Source organism: Microplitis demolitor, chromosome 10 (genome assembly GCF_026212275.2).
Source record: "Microplitis demolitor isolate Queensland-Clemson2020A chromosome 10, iyMicDemo2.1a, whole genome shotgun sequence".
Classification (NCBI taxonomy): Eukaryota; Metazoa; Arthropoda; class Insecta; order Hymenoptera; family Braconidae; genus Microplitis; species Microplitis demolitor.
This window is the reverse complement of record NC_068554.1, coordinates 2,088,260-2,102,828: the sequence shown is the minus strand read 5'-3', so window position 1 is coordinate 2,102,828 and position 14,569 is coordinate 2,088,260. Positions and strand designations below refer to the sequence as shown.

Genomic DNA, 14,569 nt, shown 5'->3' with positions numbered 1-14,569 from the left:
GAAGTTAATTTTAATTTGACGTAAAGTTAGCGTCAACTAATTGAATTTGAAATCTTTGCCTAACATGACATGACATCTAATTTTAGCAATAACTTTCAGTCATCTTGCAGTCAAGTAGCATCCAGTGTGACAAAGTGTCGCAATTTGCCTGTAAATTGTCGTCAACTTGGATATTCAACTTAATTTAAATCTACTGCGGTGATTGGACGGCAAAATAAAAGCAAACGCGTTCGACCTCGGCTATCTGGAAAGTTGACGTTAAATTCCGGCAGTATCTTTCGGTAAATTTTCAGCTAAAGTGCCTGTCGTAAATACAATAGACATTTAATAACAGTATATTTATCATCATAGAATAAAAAACTGTAGTATTTAAGTATATTTTTTTTGACCTTATTTCTTAATCGGATTATCATTACTCATTTGTAAGCACTGTCTTTGTAACCAATCGAGTTAATTTGGTGTATTTATTTGTATATTTAAAATTTTCAATTCATTAAATTATATAAAATTGATTGGATGTCATCAAAATATGATTGCATTTAATTGTTCAAAATTATATTACTAATATTATTTAAAAACGTATTCACTTTGTAAAACATATTTTAACCAATGTTATTTTTTTAATCATCGTGAAAATAAGATAGACCACTTGAAAAAAGCTTGTCAATAATGGGTATTGGGTTAAAGCCACTGGAATTTACTGACTGTTTAACAGACAGTCCATTTTTTCGTGAAAATTTACATTATCATGAACGTGAATTAGATAAAACAAGTCAACAAATAAAACGATTGATAAAAGAAGTTAAAGAATTATTAGTTGCTGCTAAAAGTAAGTTTTTTAATGAATAAAATTTTTTATAATTAATATGCACTTTAAATCCATGTCTATTATTCTTTATTTGATCTTTGACCCTTAAATTTTAAGTTAACCAACTGTCAGTCTGTGGAACTAATATTTAAATGAAATTTTTGACTTTCTAGTTTGCAGAATAATATTTGCTTCTGTCTACAATTAAAATATATTTTTATTTTATACTATTGTTAATAAAAAATTTATTACTAAACATTTTGAAGGTTATTATTACGTCAGTTGATTTAAAAACGAGCAGTAATGAAAGTTCAAAAAATTGGTCATTTAGAACAACTAAATGTCAATGCTACAATCGATTCATTTATCAATAGTAAAGCTCGAAGACAAGTACAAAAAATGGGCGTATTTTATGATACTGAAAGTAGCAGATGTCAGACAATATTTGTATTTATAAAACAAAATACTTGTGAGTAAAATAAAGTTTTTTTAATTTGCACAGAAAGATTTTTAAAAGTTACTGAAATTTTTCTGAGTATTTTATTTGTTTCTTAGAAAGAAAACTTTTTTTCAAGTTTGCTACTTTCGGTATCGTGTATTTCTTGACTTTAAAACTTTTACACAGATGCTAAGACAATCATTGTTTTTGACTATAAATATTTTTAATTAGAAAATTAAATTTCATAATTTTACTGTGTTGGTAAGAAGTAAATTAATAACTGTAATCATAAACGAATTTTGTAGTAAATCGTAACAAAAACGGACAGTAATATGAACCAATAAATGAATGTGCTTCATTTTGGTAAATAAGATAAGAATTCATATCAATAATTAATCATCAATTGCAAAATCGTCGTAAAGTAATAAATTATTATAATTGTAAACGTAGCAGACATATGGCAGTTTGAAAACTCACCAATTGATATTCCTGCAAAGAAAAAAAGAATGTTTTTCAAGTTTAAATTAGTTCTTCTCGAGATATTCAGTAGAAGTAGAAATTGGCGGCTATTTTTCAAATTTTTGGATGATATTCCCAAAACTAAGTAACCGATTGCAACGATTCTTGGAGTATTTAATAAAAATTATAATTGCATATAAGATAACACACACATACACAGTCTCAAAACATCGACATTCAATGAAAACTCTATTTTCAAAAATCGCACTAAAAACTTCCCTACTTTTTAAATGTTTTTATTTTCTTTACGGAAAGAAAACTTACATAGTAATTATTGTTCACGTTGTTCAAAGCGAAGAAAGTCTCTCAAACTTGGTATTCGTACGAGAAATATTTTTAAAAAACTTTGAAAATATCGATTTATTATAACAGCCGGTGAGCTGTCAAAATATTTGACATGAAAAAAAAAACAATCATTTTTTATTGCAGACTGTTTAATAAGAGATAAAAAGTGTTTTATTTTGAACAAATGTCATTAACATTGCTCTGAGATAAGGATCATTTTCCTCATTTTCCTCGAAGTATGATTTTCCTAGAAAAGTAATTTATATAATCTACATAATCCTCCTGATTTATTAATATCGAGCATAGTAAAATTTATAATGGTTGTATCACGATTTACTGTAACTACTGTATATTTTACTATGGTCATAGTAATTTTTAACAGATTATGAATATGATTAAATGTATCAAACCCAGATCACATGGTCGTAAATCACCTGGCCTGCATGAATTAACACACAGTGCTATTGATCACTGGCATTAATTATTTTTTCAATTTGAGTATTATCGTATTGAGTTAATTGAGTGATAATTATAATTAGCAATAATCATTAGAAGAGTAGTTTAGTATTACTTGTTATCTAAGTAGCGCAGACTGAATGGTTTTCTAGGAGAATTATTACCATTATATATGGTAACGTTTACCACAGTATATAGAAACATCATAGTAGTATGTAACGATTGTCATAATTTTATAGGATCTATTACGATATCGTGTTGAAACCCATTTAGAAAAAATGGTTACCGTAATTTGTATGAGTGCCATTTCTATACTCGATATTTAAAAAAAAACCTGTTACTAATACTGTCTTAGTAATTTATTAACTGCATAAAAACAAGTATATTTTGTATATTTTAAAAGATTTATCAAGAGCCCAGAGAGCATTTTCAAAAACCCTGCAAAATTTTAGTTTTGAATGCATTGGAGAAACACAAACAGAAGATGAATTACACATATCTCAAAGTCTAAAGGAATTTGGTAAACTCATTGCTTCAATTGAGGATGAAAGGGATCGTATGGTAAGTTTCAATTCATTTAAATAAACTGACGGCTGTTTCATATTTTCTTTTCTTTTTATTATTTTCCGTTGAATCTTGACATCAACAGTGAAGCAATAATAGAAAAACAAAAAAAATTTTTTTTTTAGCTTGAACGAGCTTATGATCAAATAATACTACCATTAGAAAATTTTAGGAAAGAACACATTGGTGGAGTGAAGGTATGTAACATTTTTTTGACTTATATTTTGCTATTCTATTGGCTTTGCTTAAATATGAAAATGTCTCAGGAAGGAAAGAAGAAGTTCGAAAAACAAACGGTTAAATTTTGTCAAAGTCAAGAACGTTACTTGAGTCTTTCGACGAAAAAACAAGATAATGTTCTCCAAGAGGTAATTAACCGATACTTGGAAATGAAATTTTTTATCCATCATCAAATCATAACAATTGAAACGAAAAAATTCATACATAATAAATATCCTTTGCTATTTTTCAGGCAGATGCAACACTTGATATGGCTGAAAGACACTTTTGTCAAGCTAGCTTGGAATACGTTTTCTTATTGCAAGAAGTTCAAGAAAGAAAAAAGTTTGAATTCGTAGAAACGGTAAAAACTATGTTAATTTTAGACAGTATATATTTAACATATTTTTTGTGCAAAACGACGATTCTAACGTCTATCCATTTAACATTCGTGTCGTTATTGATTAGTATACATCAAAATTTGAAACTAAATCTATAGTATTACTAATGAGTATGACTGCAGTAGTATGAGTATCTATTTCAAATTTTTCAGCTTCTAGGTTTCATGTTTGGATGGTTAACTTTTTATCATCAAGGTCATGAAGTTGCAAAGGATTTCAAACCTTACATGACCGAATTACAATTGAAAATACAGAAGGTATATTATTAACAATTATTAATTAATAAAATCAACCAAATTTATATGACACATGATATTTTATTTTTGCTCGAAAAACTAATATTGTTTTCTCACATGATAATAATAATTAGTCTACTGACAAAATGAAATAACTGCATGTAAATTAACTTGAAAACTTAGATTATTTTGTGTGAGTGTGTGTTTTTTTTTATTTTTTACAAGACTCGAGAAAATTTCCTAGCCACTCGAGATAAAACTGAATCGCTTATGAACAAAATGAAGGATATGAAAAAGGTAATTTATAAAACTCATTTTATATTTTATTCACTCTAATAAATATTAATAATAATAATAATTTAAACACTATAAATTATGATTCATTATCGGCCTTATTGCACACCTCAAACGCGAAGCGCTGGACGTGCTCTATCATCTGCAAATTATTATTATTATTATTATAAAAAATATTTTTCTAAATCTTATAATGTATTCTTTTCTACATAGTCTGCAGTTGAAACTGGTTTAAGTAAATTATATTCAAGGGAAGGTTATTTATTCCTTATGGAAAAAAGTAAGTTTAAAATATAATATCACCTAACATTTTTTTCTTCCGCGATGCTCAGTCAACTTTCTTTCTTTGTTTAATCGCTCTTATATTTATGAATAGAAGTTGTAAACTTGAACAATACTGTTATTAAAAAATTTATATTTCTATAATAAATTTTTTACATTAGCATAACATTCTAACCGTTTTAAAAATTTGTTTTAACTAATTTTAATATTAAGATCAATAAATAAATCGATTCAAATTAAATTCTTACATTTTCAGAAGCATTTGGTGCAGGTTGGACCAAACAGTATTGTACATACCAAAAAAACACAAAAGAATTTACTATGATACCGTACAATCAATTAACTGGAAAATTTGTAAGTTATGAAAATAATTAAAATTAGTTATATTAATTATTTCAATAATTTTTTTATTTATAGAGTAATAAAGAAACTTTGATATTAGCAAGTTGTGTTCGCCGTATGTCTGATACTATTGAAAAAAGATTTTGTTTTGATATTACGGCATCAGATAAGTGAGTATTTATTATCTCTACTATTATATATTTCCATACAAAATTTACTTTAGTTATGCAACAATTGTAAAAATTACTGTTTAAATTTTTATACGAGTATCAAAAAATCTTAAAAGATATTACTGAAATTTTAGGCCTGGCATAATTTATACATTTCAAGCTTTATCTGAGGAAGACAGGAAACTATGGATGGACGCCATGGATGGAAAAGAGCCAGTAAGATGATATAAAAATTATTTCATAAATTTTTTTTTTTATAATAACAATCTTATTATAAGCGACAATTCTTTTTCCTGCAGACGTATGCATTCCAATGTTCCCCTGCGAAATCTGATGAAACTATTCTAGATGAAACTGGTTTTTTATTCGTATCCAAATGTATTAATGCTCTTGAAAGTAGAGGTTAGAATAGGATTAAGTTACAATTTGAATTTAAGGGTTAGAATATTCTGTTAATTTCTAGAAATTTTTAAAATATCGTAAAATTTTCCTCAGGTTTAGAAGAACAAGGACTTTACAGAGTCGTAGGTGTAGCCTCAAAAGTAAATAAATTATTATCTATGGGACTAGACAAAAGAAAACTGGACAAGCTTAATTTTGATGATAAATTTGAATGGGAAAGTAAAACAATCACTAGTGCACTTAAAACCTATCTCAGAACTTTATCTGAACCCATTATGACATTCCGTTTTTATAACAGTTTTATAATCGCTGCTAGTAAGTGTTTAATAAAATATTTTCATATATTTATCATATAATTCAATCATTAATGCAGTTTTTATTATTTACAGAATTAGAATCCAGAGAGTCGCGTATTCATGACATACATACTCTTGTTTATCGATTACCGAAAGCCAATTTTAATATTTTGATGTTATTAATTAAACATCTTTGCAAGTAATTACTTCTTACAACGTATCTAGATACATTATTTATTTATTTTATTTTGTCTAATTTATTGAATTTCAGTATTGCAAATAAATGTGATAAAAATTTAATGACCGTTGGAAATTTAGCCGTATGCTTCGGTCCGACTTTATTGCGTCCTGAAGAAGAGACTGTTGCGTCAATAATGGATATTAAATTTTATAATATAGTCGTAGAAATATTGATTGAAAATTACGAAAGAATATCCGCTGGACCGCCACATGAATTAACACAACAATCCCATTCATCACAAAAATTAACGACTATTTCAGTCGAAAAACGTAATCTTGAAGAAACTCAAGGTGCATCGGGAAATGGTAGTGCATTAAATAAATACAATATGCATACTGTTAATCCAGTATTACATTCAAACGTAAGTCTTAGAATTATTTACTTTATTTTACGAATATAGAAATAGAACAGTATTGTAATAATTGATTTCTCGGTTAATTTTTTAATTAAAAACTGCTTTTTAACCTTTCGTTTGTCGCGTATTTTTATCGTCAGTCACATGATGAGGAAACCGCCGCCATGTTAATTTTTTAGTGAAATGTTGCCACGTCGATGTCGAAGTCCACTAATTTAGATCAGATTATAAATTTTTTATTCACATTTTTTTTAAAATGAATATTTTCTATAAAATTTATTTATTATTTATACAAGTAGCTCCATATTTTTTAACTGATTCAAACAGCTGAGAATATTTTTTATAAATATGGCAACGTTGCACATCAAATTTTATTTACGAGTAATTGCACAGTTAGGGAATCCCCGCGATTTCTTTGAATTAACATAAATTTAAGAAAGAAATTAAGCAACTAAAATTATAGAAACTTTTAATATCGATTAGTTAGACATCAATACACGAATTGCTGAATCGGTTTAGGGAAGTAATGATTAATTTTTTAAAAATTATCACTAAAAAAATGGTTAATGGTTAATGACAACTTTGTTGATTAAAATTAAGTACAAATGATTGATATATTGATTACTATATTGTTTAATATTTCTTTATAGCACAGTAAATCATTCTACGAAAAGCCTTTATCAATTGTAACGAAACCAGTATCTGTCGATGATTATAATGATTTTGATGAAATTAAATATGGAGTACAACATTTACCTTCATTTTCGGATACTCGAATTAGTCGTCCAAAATTAGTGAATGCTAATTTTATGTATTATTCAACTGATAAAGGTTTCACATACTTAAAAATTTAAACACAAAATTATTTATTTTTAGAAAACGTAATAAAGGATAACTGTTTTTTAGTTGGGAGTGGGAACACCAGCAGTTCAAACGAATCGGTTGCTTCAGATTCTCACCTTCTGATGACCGATTTACCATTAAAACATAAACGAGGTCCAGTGATGGGGATGCATTACCCATCTGGATATTCACAACGTAATAGTTCTGCGATATCTTTGTAAGTTTCCCTTTGATAACATTGAAAAAATTTCATCAATTAACTAAATGTGTAATTGATAGTAACTTTCAATTTAATTTTAGTTCGAATACTTCTCCTGCAAGTGGACAATCAAGCCCAGGACAAACATCAGGGATTTGGAGAGTTCGTACACTATATGCTTGTATGGCCGAAAATGACGGAGAGCTATCATTTGAACCTAATCAAATAATAACAAATGGTAACTTACGATTATTTATAACAATTCATTCAATTATCGTAAAAAATAATTTTAATTTGGTTCAATTAAATATTAAATTATTGATTTTGATCTAGTGAGACCATCGCTCGAGCCCGGGTGGCTGGAAGGGACATTAAATGGGAAAACTGGATTAGTACCAAAAAATTATGTTGAACAATTACCCTGAGAGAAAACATACCAAAAATAACAGTTGATGTATAGATATTTTTATACATTTACAAGATTGTTTCTGTAATATTTTTGACTTCTGTTCTTTGTCTACTTTTGTAATTATTAACGAATGTATATATTCGATAAAAAATATTTGATATTCGATTACAATCATACTAAAGTATACGAGTATATTTAAGGGGGATCAAGTTTACCCAAAGAATATATTTACTTTGTAGATAATTATTTAAATATTCATTACAACATAATTTTTAATTATTTTATTAAAATTATTTCAAGTTATATATATATATATATACTTTATTTTATTTCTCATATTTTATTTTGCTAATAATGATATTCATTATATTTTTATATTGAACTTATGTATGGTATACGCATCTTATTCCGACAATTATGTAATTAGTAATTACTTAATGAATTTATTATCGATGCCATTTTCTGTTTAATTTATATTATGAAATTTATTATTTTCAATTGTTACATAGTCCAAATAATATAATCAATATTTTATATATGGAAATCTTTAAGTTTTCAATTATTATTTATTATATATAAGTTAACAAATTATTGATATGATTTAAATATGTAGTATAAAAATATACTAACAGTTGAAATTATTGCAATGGAGTAAAATTATTATTTTTAAATGCTCGAATATCCTGCACATTGGCAAGTATCATAATTTAAGACGCAATTATTAATAAATAGATAAAAGTTAAAAAAAATAGACTACTCAGTCAGCTAAACAACAAAAACTTAACTACCTAATTCAATTGATTTAACTAAATTTGCTATTTATATAATTTAAATGAGTTTCCATTTCTAGACATCCAGCTTTCAGAGCGTTTTGTTCAACGCAATTCCAAATGGAGCTCATGAACAAGGAATAACAAATCAGTGCAGTAATAAAAAGACGTAAAATGTTTAATCCGATAACGGCTCCTAAAGACTGAAACGTAATGTCGAGACTTATTGAGTAAATAATAGGTATCACAAGTATGACACTCATCATTGAATACCATAAACGTTGCTTTTTTACATCCCGCAAGGATTTTTGACATACGTGCAAGGCTTCTTTTAATGTGGGTCTCACATCATTATTAATTACTTCATATTCTCCTGAAAAAAATACTAATTAATAAATCACACGAACATTCAATTTACTAAATAATCAATAGCGCTGTGTTGATACCTTTTGTTAATTTGAACTCGACTGCAACAGCTTCATGATCGGAATAACTAAAATTTTTGTCAGGAATTCTTTCCGGAAAAGGTTGCTGACAACTTATAACTTCTACCTATTAAATAAAATATACATGTAAATTTTTCTACTTCACCCGTGTGGAAGTCAGACTAATATATAAATAATTTGAATTAAGGTATATGGCAATTGATTTTATTACGTTACCTTAAACTTTTTTGATCCTAAGTACAATATATGGTCGATTCGTTTTCCTTTAGGTGATTGATTGGCAACTTTACGAGGTGTATAACTATTGTTGGCACATTCGCTAGTTCCTTTGTCACTGTAACAGCTTGAGCAAGTATCAACTAATGAAGGAATACCACTTATAATTCTATAAGCTAAATCTTGTGGTCCCGTGTTAAGATCTCCACCAAGAATAGTAACATCTGCTCCTTGTTCAGTCATTCTTATAAACTGTGCCATATCAAAAGCTTGAAGGACTCGATGTGCTGAATATTCATCATTCTCAGAATCATATTCGGCGTGTAACTAAAGTAAATGATTAAGTCTTATAAATTAAAGGGAATATTGTTGGGAATTATTTGATTTTAAGACAATAATTGTACTTGTATATAACATTTAAAATAGTAATATCTTACATGAGCTACATAAACATTAACATTGGCATCATAAACTTTCAATCTGCAAAGTCCAACTCCTTTTCCTCCGAACCAATCTCCATGATGTATTTTATGAACATATCCGTTTAAAGACCATTTGTGAAAAATAACATCTTGGATTGGAAACTTTGAAAAAATGCAAATTCCTGAACCCAGAACACCACTGTAATTAATTTCTTATTATTATTATTATTTTAAAATAATTAACGTCTATATCAATACGATAGGAACTACTTTATACCTGTAAAAATAATGTGAGTACATCAGTTTTTTTTTAACTTTATTTTTTATCATATTAAAGTCTTTTATTGACCATACTTCTTGAAGGCAAACGACGTCGTAATCACTTGAGGATAGTCGATCAGAAATAGCGTGCATTCGTTCCTTTCTGTTTTTCGACACATATGGAATACCCCTATACAATTAAATAAATTAATATTCTATTGTTTGGTAATTTAAAGTACAAGTATGGTAGGAGACCAATTACCCGATCAGGAAACTAGTACCCGATTACTCATTTAGTAAATATAGATATACAAATATATGAGTAATCGGGTACTAGATCTTTTACTTAAATTTTATAATAAAAACTTTTTACTGCTGTAAATAATTTTTCAATCGACAAATATTTTTAAGGCAAAGGTTACTGTGGAATTTGCTAGTTTAAATAATTCAATTTAAAGCAAATAATTATTTATTGATTTGCAGTTATTCAAATTGACTTATTCGTGAAGCAAATTATTTTTTACAATTAGACACTCAATATTTTTCAATTTCATTTATTACAGTTTGTTTTTTCAAATAAATCGATTCCTTAAATATAATTTTAATTTATAATGCGAAAAATTTATTGGGGAAAGTAAAGATTTTCTTGGAGCAAATAAAAATTTTTAGCGCCAAAAAATTTTGTATTCTGTGTACGTCAAAAAAATATTGCTTTGAAATACAAAAGATTTTTTAATTTCTACAATACAAATTTATCTGACAATTAAGTAGACCATGACGTTTTATAATTAATTAGAATAAAACATTTATATATTGCCTTTAAAATATAATTATTTTAAGCCAGCAGTTCCGAACCAATCAAATACATACACTTGTATTCAAGACTTTTTTTTATTGTAAACATATACTATTGTAAAAACTTCTGATAAACATTTTGAAAACAAAAAATCAAGATCTATGAAATTATTTTTAAAACAAACTAATTCCAATAATTTTCCTCATTAAGTTTTAATTTTATTACAAAAAAAAAATTAATTGTAAATTCAATACTTTAATTGTAAAAAATTCAGGAATACCGATTCCAGGAATAATTATATTTTTAGTATATATTTCTAAAAACTTACCAGCAATTAAGAGTTAAAACTTTGAATGTAATTTCTTGATTCATTTTTATACAAATGGCATTGAAAATTTAATTAACTTATATACAAATTATCAGAATTAATTAAAACATTAGTTAATGCTAATAGATGCAGCTGTAGAAAAAATACTTGATTAAATTATCGTTATCACAAATATAATTACTTGTACAAAATTATATACTTTACAGTACAATCTGTTTGTATATCAACTATATTGTAAATATGTTTCGAGATATGCTGGTGTAGAAATTTTATTTTCTATAAATATTAGTACAGCATGTAGATAAATATTAATAAATAACATAATCATGCAGATAAGAAAGTAGTAAATGCAGTAATAACACGTAATGTTTTTATTTAGTTATACCCTAGTATTGCACATGGCTTGAGCACAGAAATAACTCCATTCACTATTCACTAACAAAACTTTTTAAATGTCGTGTGTCGTGGCTCTATTCTAGCCTTCAAAACAAAGAAGTTTATAGAAACAGAGAGAAAATCTATTTTTTAAAATTAAAAATTATTCCATAGCCAGGGCTGCTCAGTAAAAGTTCCTTTCAATTTGACGTCAAATTACGGATGAGTGTGAATGTAGCAGATGTCATAATTCATAAATTTTAAATAAATAAATAAACTAATTAAAATAGTAAAATTTAAAAAAAGGCGCGTACTCATGTGTCAAATTTGAATTTTTGAATTTTTACTTTACTTAAATCTTATTTTTTTATTCAAAAATTCAAAAAATTGACAGCTGTCAGCTACTTCACGCTCATAAATTACCAACTCGGGATTCTCTCAACTTTTTTGATGTCATCATGTTGGTAACATTAATGACTAAGTAAACAAGAAACTCATTTGTTATTGTGAGCAGACCTTAACACAATAAAACCTATACTTTATATACATTTGGTGTTTTGCTTTGTAAGGGTCTTTGCTTGAAATTGTTTTCGTGATATTATTAAATTTGCTACACAAAATAATTAATTGATAATCTCAAATATTTTCATTATTGAAAAAGTCAAGAATAATAATAAATCATATTTTATAAAAGCCAATCTATAAAATGATACAAAACTTTGGGTATTATCTGTGATGTCTACCCCGACTTTGGTGTCTCTCTGCGTTATCCGGATAGAAGTAATTAATACCCAACTAGAAGAAGCTGCCTGTATGTAAAAGTATATAAAATTATTTTATGTTATTTTTCTATAAAAAATTAATTTAAATATTTTTAATTCAAGGTGAAATGGCCACGAAAAAAATTCGAGGACGAAGAGAACCTCGAAATATTACTATTGAAACATATCCGAATGTTTCTGAAGGTTCTGTTTCATTGCTGTCATCATTACCCATAAGATCCAATAAATCTAATTCTGTATCAAAATCTAATTCAGAAGATTTGTCATATTCTATTAATGTTGTATCGTCAAATGGAACAGGAGAGGGAACTCAGTCAACTTTTTGTCCAACTGAGCCTATAAATTTTTTTTCTGGCAATCGTTTTGTAGAAGTTACCCAAGGGATTTTACATTTATATAAAGAAGAGTATGATATTTTTAATTTATAAATATATACATATTTATATTACTAGTCAGAATGAACTATAAAAATATTGTATTTACTTTTTAGTGAGTTGACAGAAATGCATCATGCAGCTAACAGAAGTCATACAGTCTGTATTTTGTCAGTACCAGCGACAATGACATGTCATGACTTATTGACATTTACCGCTGCTTGTCATCAGGATATACAACATTTTAGAATCTTACAAGATAATAATCCGAACCAGTATATGGCCCTCATTACAATGCGTTCCCCGGCAAGTATTATTTCTTAATTAAACCTAATTTACCAATAAAAGGAAAAAAATCAATCACAATGTTCAATATTGATTGCATTATTTCTTTATCAGGATTATATCTAACTTTTCAAATTATTTTTAACTTCAAATTACTCGATTCGATTCGAGAAAATTATGATCAGCTTTCAAATATTTATTTTTATTTAATGGAAGCTTAGTTTTTAAAGTAACAAAAAATTATTTTTTCGTAAACTCGTATCTGATTTCTATTTATCTTGAATTACTCGAAAAAATGTTACAATTTTAAATCATTCAAAAAAAAATTGACGAATAGTTCAGTTCGATACGATTCTTTACTTAATATAATTTTTTTTTAGGCTGCTGCTAATCAATTTTACGAAACGTATAATGGTGCTCCTTATAACTCTCTGGAACCGGATGTTGTTTGCCACATGGTTTTTGTTTCAAGAGTCGAAGTAGCTGATAACGGAATGTCGCTGGCAGGACATACGGAATTACCATCATGTCCAGTTTGCTTAGAACGCATGGATGAAAGTGTCGATGGAATATTAACGATACTGTGTAACCATACATTTCACTCCAGCTGCCTAGTTAAATGGGGAGATACTTCTTGCCCCGTATGTCGATACGCCCAAACCCCGGAACCGCTAGAGGACAGTCATTGTATGGAGTGTGGTAATTAATTTATTTTTATTCATAAGTTTGGCTAGTAACAATTAAATTTTACGCAATGAATTTTATTCTTAGCTGGAAGCACAAGTAACGATGCTCTGTGGATCTGTTTAATTTGCGGTCACATTGGTTGCTCACGCTATCATCAAGGACATGCATTTGAACATTATCGGGATACTCATCACTGTTACGCGATGCAGTTGGGCAATAACCGAGTTTGGGATTACGTCGGCGACAATTTTGTCCATCGTTTACTCCAAGACAAAGATGGAAAGATGGTCGAAGGAGGTCACGAGCCCAGTAAAGGCGAGGGAGCTGCGGTAGATGAAAAAGTAGACGCTGTTCAATTAGAATTTACATATTTGCTTACTTCGCAATTGGAAAAACAACGCGAATATTTCGAGGACCGTTTGAATCGAGTCGAACAACGCTCGTTATTAGAAATCACAGAGCTAAAAGAAAAATTTAATCAAATTTCGAATGAAAACACTCAAATAAAAGAAAAAGTCGTCGTTCTCACACGTGAAAAACAGAGTTTAGAAAAGAAAATTCAAAATTCTAGTACGAAATTGAGTCAAGCTCAAGCTGAGTTAACAGAAGAAAAAGCATTGCGACATGCGCTTGAACAAAATCAATTTTCATGGCAGTCTAAACATAAACAATTGCAGGATGAATTGACAGAGTATAAGGGGGCTAAAGAAAGTGAAATTAAAGATATGAAAGAACAAATAAGGGATTTGATGTTCTTTTTTGAAGCGCAAAAGAAAATTGAAAGTTCTACAGATAGGGATAATATTGCAGGTGGTACAATTATTATACCTGAAGCTTCTACTACAACTAATAAACCATCGCGATCACGTAAACAAAATCGTAAACATTAACAAGTACGAAAGTGTTATAAACTTTGAAATGTATATATTTAATAATACGTTATAAATATTTATTATTATCACTATTATATTTACTGTACAGTACTTCTAATTTATTATTAAATTTTTGAGTTAGAAAAAAAAATTGGTAACTGGGGAAATAAAATTTTAATTTAATTACTAGTACAA

The 14,569-nt window shown here is 27.8% G+C and overlaps 3 protein-coding genes across 10 annotated transcripts; 2 read left to right on the top strand and 1 right to left on the bottom strand.

Moving 5' to 3' along the window:
- The first annotated feature begins 260 nt into the window (after window positions 1-260).
- On the top strand, window positions 261-8,008 carry LOC103571821 (rho GTPase-activating protein Graf). 2 transcript variants are annotated; one of them, XM_053742199.1, is made up of 19 exons: window positions 261-829; window positions 2,911-3,068; window positions 3,197-3,268; window positions 3,338-3,439; window positions 3,544-3,654; window positions 3,844-3,948; window positions 4,153-4,224; window positions 4,435-4,501; window positions 4,760-4,857; window positions 4,921-5,015; window positions 5,150-5,231; window positions 5,315-5,417; window positions 5,511-5,732; window positions 5,807-5,912; window positions 5,985-6,315; window positions 6,960-7,140; window positions 7,216-7,369; window positions 7,453-7,589; window positions 7,685-8,004. In XM_053742199.1, the coding sequence occupies exons 1-19, from the start codon at window positions 670-672 to the stop codon at window positions 7,774-7,776; spliced, it is 2,448 nt and encodes an 815-aa protein (XP_053598174.1). In that variant the 5' UTR covers window positions 261-669; the 3' UTR covers window positions 7,777-8,004. The 2 variants fall into 2 exon arrangements, with proteins under 2 accessions (XP_053598174.1, XP_053598173.1); XM_053742198.1 differs by lacking the exon at window positions 261-829 and adding an exon at window positions 1,086-1,277 and having other exon boundaries at window positions 7,685-8,008.
- A 397-nt stretch (window positions 8,009-8,405) lies between these two features.
- Window positions 8,406-11,549, bottom strand: LOC103571819 (putative neutral sphingomyelinase). Of its 7 annotated transcripts, XM_008550127.3 has the most exons (8): window positions 11,385-11,548; window positions 11,204-11,275; window positions 11,000-11,131; window positions 9,892-10,065; window positions 9,630-9,813; window positions 9,193-9,519; window positions 8,977-9,082; window positions 8,406-8,903 (listed from the first exon to the last, which is right to left on the bottom strand). In XM_008550127.3, the coding sequence occupies exons 3-8, from the start codon at window positions 11,041-11,043 to the stop codon at window positions 8,563-8,565; spliced, it is 1,176 nt and encodes a 391-aa protein (XP_008548349.1). In that variant the 5' UTR covers window positions 11,044-11,131; window positions 11,204-11,275; window positions 11,385-11,548; the 3' UTR covers window positions 8,406-8,562. The 7 variants fall into 7 exon arrangements, with proteins under 7 accessions (XP_008548349.1, XP_008548346.1, XP_014297459.1 ...); XM_008550124.3 differs by having other exon boundaries at window positions 11,199-11,548; XM_014441973.2 differs by having other exon boundaries at window positions 11,204-11,548.
- A 349-nt stretch (window positions 11,550-11,898) lies between these two features.
- Window positions 11,899-14,541, top strand: LOC103571818 (BRCA1-associated protein). Its single transcript, XM_008550122.3, has 5 exons — window positions 11,899-12,185; window positions 12,259-12,562; window positions 12,647-12,836; window positions 13,196-13,514; window positions 13,587-14,541. The coding sequence occupies exons 1-5, from the start codon at window positions 12,110-12,112 to the stop codon at window positions 14,390-14,392; spliced, it is 1,695 nt and encodes a 564-aa protein (XP_008548344.1). The 5' UTR covers window positions 11,899-12,109; the 3' UTR covers window positions 14,393-14,541.
- The last annotated feature ends 28 nt before the right edge of the window (window positions 14,542-14,569 follow it).

Bases quoted from the DNA above. Each gene is read 5' to 3' on its own strand.
- LOC103571821 (XM_053742198.1), top strand. From the start codon at position 1,112: ATGAAAGTTCAAAAAATTGGTCATTTAGAACAACTAAATGTCAATGCT. The intron at 3,269-3,337 runs GTATGTAACATT...AAAATGTCTCAG, and splicing joins AACACATTGGTGGAGTGAAG to GAAGGAAAGAAGAAGTTCGA. The intron at 4,858-4,920 runs GTAAGTTATGAA...TTTTATTTATAG, and splicing joins ATCAATTAACTGGAAAATTT to AGTAATAAAGAAACTTTGAT.
- LOC103571819 (XM_008550124.3), bottom strand. From the start codon at position 11,043: ATGAATCAAGAAATTACATTCAAAGTTTTAACTCTTAATTGCTG. The intron at 9,083-9,192 runs GTAACGTAATAA...TTTATTTAATAG, and splicing joins TAGGATCAAAAAAGTTTAAG to GTAGAAGTTATAAGTTGTCA. The intron at 8,904-8,976 runs GTATCAACACAG...TATTTTTTTCAG, and splicing joins CGAGTTCAAATTAACAAAAG to GAGAATATGAAGTAATTAAT.
- LOC103571818 (XM_008550122.3), top strand. From the start codon at position 12,110: ATGTCTACCCCGACTTTGGTGTCTCTCTGCGTTATCCGGATAGAAGTA. The intron at 12,186-12,258 runs GTATGTAAAAGT...TTTTAATTCAAG, and splicing joins CCAACTAGAAGAAGCTGCCT to GTGAAATGGCCACGAAAAAA. The intron at 12,837-13,195 runs GCAAGTATTATT...ATTTTTTTTTAG, and splicing joins TCATTACAATGCGTTCCCCG to GCTGCTGCTAATCAATTTTA.